Source organism: Sorghum bicolor, chromosome 5 (assembly GCF_000003195.3).
Source record: "Sorghum bicolor cultivar BTx623 chromosome 5, Sorghum_bicolor_NCBIv3, whole genome shotgun sequence".
Classification (NCBI taxonomy): domain Eukaryota; kingdom Viridiplantae; phylum Streptophyta; class Magnoliopsida; order Poales; family Poaceae; genus Sorghum; species Sorghum bicolor.
The window spans coordinates 34,232,625-34,235,552 of NC_012874.2; the positions used below are offsets into that span (position 1 = coordinate 34,232,625).

At 51.6% G+C, this 2,928-nt stretch overlaps 1 protein-coding gene across 1 annotated transcript; it reads left to right on the plus strand.

Moving 5' to 3' along the window:
- On the plus strand, positions 384-1,457 carry LOC8155630 (putative cyclin-dependent kinase F-2). The gene has a single exon (XM_021462031.1). The coding sequence runs from the start codon at positions 384-386 to the stop codon at positions 1,455-1,457; it is 1,074 nt and encodes a 357-aa protein (XP_021317706.1).

The window sequence follows — 2,928 nt, forward strand, 5'->3', positions numbered from 1 at the left end:
ATAGAGGAGATGCCGAGACAATTCCGTTTCGCGTTTTTTTTATTAGGATAGGAGTAGTAGATAGAATCATAGGTCATAGGATGCCCTTGATGACAAGATTAAGTCCGATGCCGAACTATATGGATAGATCCAGCAGGGGCGACGAGGTTGCATTGCGAAACTTGGTCGGTTAATTAATACGGAACACCTACGGGATCGGGATCGGTCGATGATGCACGGATGGATTCTTTTCGTTTACGTATTCCGATCCGATGGGTCGATGCACTGCCCGCATCCGCGCCGTATATAACGCTAGCGGCCCTAACTAACAGCCTTCCCTCTTCGTCTCCACCTGCAGCAAAACGCGCCTTCGAGTTCGAGCCGCATCGCTTCACAGCGAATCCATGGCCGCCGTCCAGATTGAGGAGCCGCCGGAGCAGAAGAACAATGCGTCGAGCGAATCCATGGCCCCTGTCCCCTGGCTGCCTGCCGTGGCGGAGCGGTACGAGCGCCTCGAGAAGCTTGGCCAAGGCATGTTCGGCGACGTGTACAAGGCCTGGGACCGCGTGCTGGAGCGCTTCGTCGCCGTGAAGCGGCTGTCGGGGAGGACCGACGACCGCTTCGTGAGGACCCCGCTCCCGGACTTCGCGCGGGAGGTCATGTCCCTCGCGGCGTGCCGCGGCCACCCTTCCGTCGTCGAGCTCCTCGCCACGTACGCCGACTGCGGCCGCGCCGACGGCGACTGCTTCGTCGTCACGGAGTACGCCGGGCCCATGAACCTGCGCGAGTACGCGGGCGTCCGGCGCCGTAACAACGAGCCGTTCGACGAGGACGAGGTGCGCGACGTCATGGCGCAGCTCCTCGCCGGCGCCAGGCACGCGCACAGAGCGGGCGTCCTGCACAGGGACATCGTCCCGGAGAACGTGATCGTCGACATGGTCGGCGGCGGCAGGATGGTGTACAAGATATGTGGCTTCGGCATGTCGAAGCCGGCGGCGCAGGCGGACAGGGACGACTCCGGGCTACTGGCGTCCTCCAGCCCGTACCGCGCGCCGGAGCTCTTCCTGGGGTCCAAGGACTACGACGGCAGGGTGGACACGTGGTCGCTCGGCTGCATCATGGCGGAGCTCGTCATCGGCGACGGCGTGCCGTTCTTTGGCGGCGCGCTGGACAAGGAGGTCTTCAACGAGATGCTGCACGTGGTTGGCACCAAGGGCATAGTCACGTGGAAGGGGCTGGAGCGTGTGGCGCCGCGCGACAAGGCGGCCCTGCTTCGGAAGACGGGACGCGGGGAGCGCGGCTACCTCAAGGAGACGAAGTTGCCGCCGGAGGTGCTGTCTCCGGCCGGCTTCAAAGTCTTGAAAAGCCTGCTGCACAGCAATCCGGATCGCAGACTTTCGGCGGCGGACGCGCTTCGGAAGCCATGGTTCCGACGCCGCCGTAGCTTCTGCTACTTCATGCCTCGTTGTGGACCTTAGCCGATTCTAGTGTGTTTTTTCTTTTAATTCTATATACTAAATCGGTGTACTGATGGAACACCGTACCCTCAACAGATTTATTTTCAATGTTGGTTACAAAATCCTCTGAATGTGGAGTTCAAAGATCGATGCTGCCTGTTTTGCAAAACTGCCACTAGCTAGTTTTGCATGAAACCTAAGAGTTTAAGGTTTGATGCAAAACTTGTGAGGGCCGTGTATCCTCAGAATTCCCTCATCATGGCACGTGCAGTCCATTTGCAGCTGCTCACATCTCATTTCAGGGTTGGTTTGGTTGGAGGCTCGGAGCCTTTGCTACTATAGAGACTAGAGAACAATACCGAGCCTAAACCTCCAAAATCTAACGTATATGACTGTTGCCTGGTATAGGTAGATTTTCACAACTTCAACAAAAATAGCCTCTAGCTTCTTGTAGCCTACTGTTGCTTGCAGTCGCAGCGCCTCTACACGTTGTATGGACAAAGAGCATGGCATGAAGTGAGAGAGAATAGGTGGAGAGGATCAAGATTGACAATAGATAGATAGGATAAGAGAGATCACTACCCCACTTAACAGGGATCGAGTTAATCCTCAAACGACTTCTTCCAGAACTCCTTCAAAACCCTAGAACAGAGACGACACACAAAACACAAACCAAGGAAGACGCACACACCACATCAACGATACTACACGTGCTTCTTCAACAGTGGTGGTCATCCTAAAGGGTAAGTCCGAGACGATGAAGGGCCATCAAATTTAGAAATAAAGCAAGTTTTTGAAAACTTAAATGAAACAACTAAACAAAAGCCAAGGAGATAAATAGAAATAGCTCAAAGGAAGCTATTCAAAGATAGGATACAACATGACAAGGATGAAGGAATAGTCAGAATCAAATAATCAAGGGATAAGAAAATAGTTTTATATCAAAATAAGCTTTAGAAATCGGCCAGTGCTAACATTGCTCTGATACCATTCCTGTCACACCCTGGCTTTTAAAATAAGACCAGAGTCGTCATATGTGTGCCCAGGAAGTCCACACATACAACAAAAGAATAGAAATATCAGAAACAATGTTATATATAGCGGAAAACATATTTATAATAACACTTACAACTATCAGAGTACGCGGAAACAGTAGCTAAGCTTCTTAAGCTCCATTCTTCTCAGGGACGGTTGACTGGGGGCTCCGCACGCCAAGCACTTGTGACAAGCTTCTAGAAAACTCCATAGCATCTTTGTTCCTCTTCTGAGCAGCACTTTACTACACACTGGGGGTGTGGGTGAAATAGCAAGGGTGAGTTCATGTCGAACTCAACAAGTACAGGTGGAAAGTATAATGACATGCAAGGCTTAATCAAAGGAAAAGCTGACACTGTTTAACTGCAGGTGAGCTTTTTAAGTTGGCAAACTTTTATTAAAATTCTTTTATTTGAACAACCTATTCCTAAATATGAGTGAAGCATCCCAACCCTTA

Excerpts from the sequence above, each read along its gene's own strand:
- LOC8155630 (XM_021462031.1), top strand. The coding sequence starts at position 384 with ATGGCCGCCGTCCAGATTGAGGAGCCGCCGGAGCAGAAGAACAATGCG.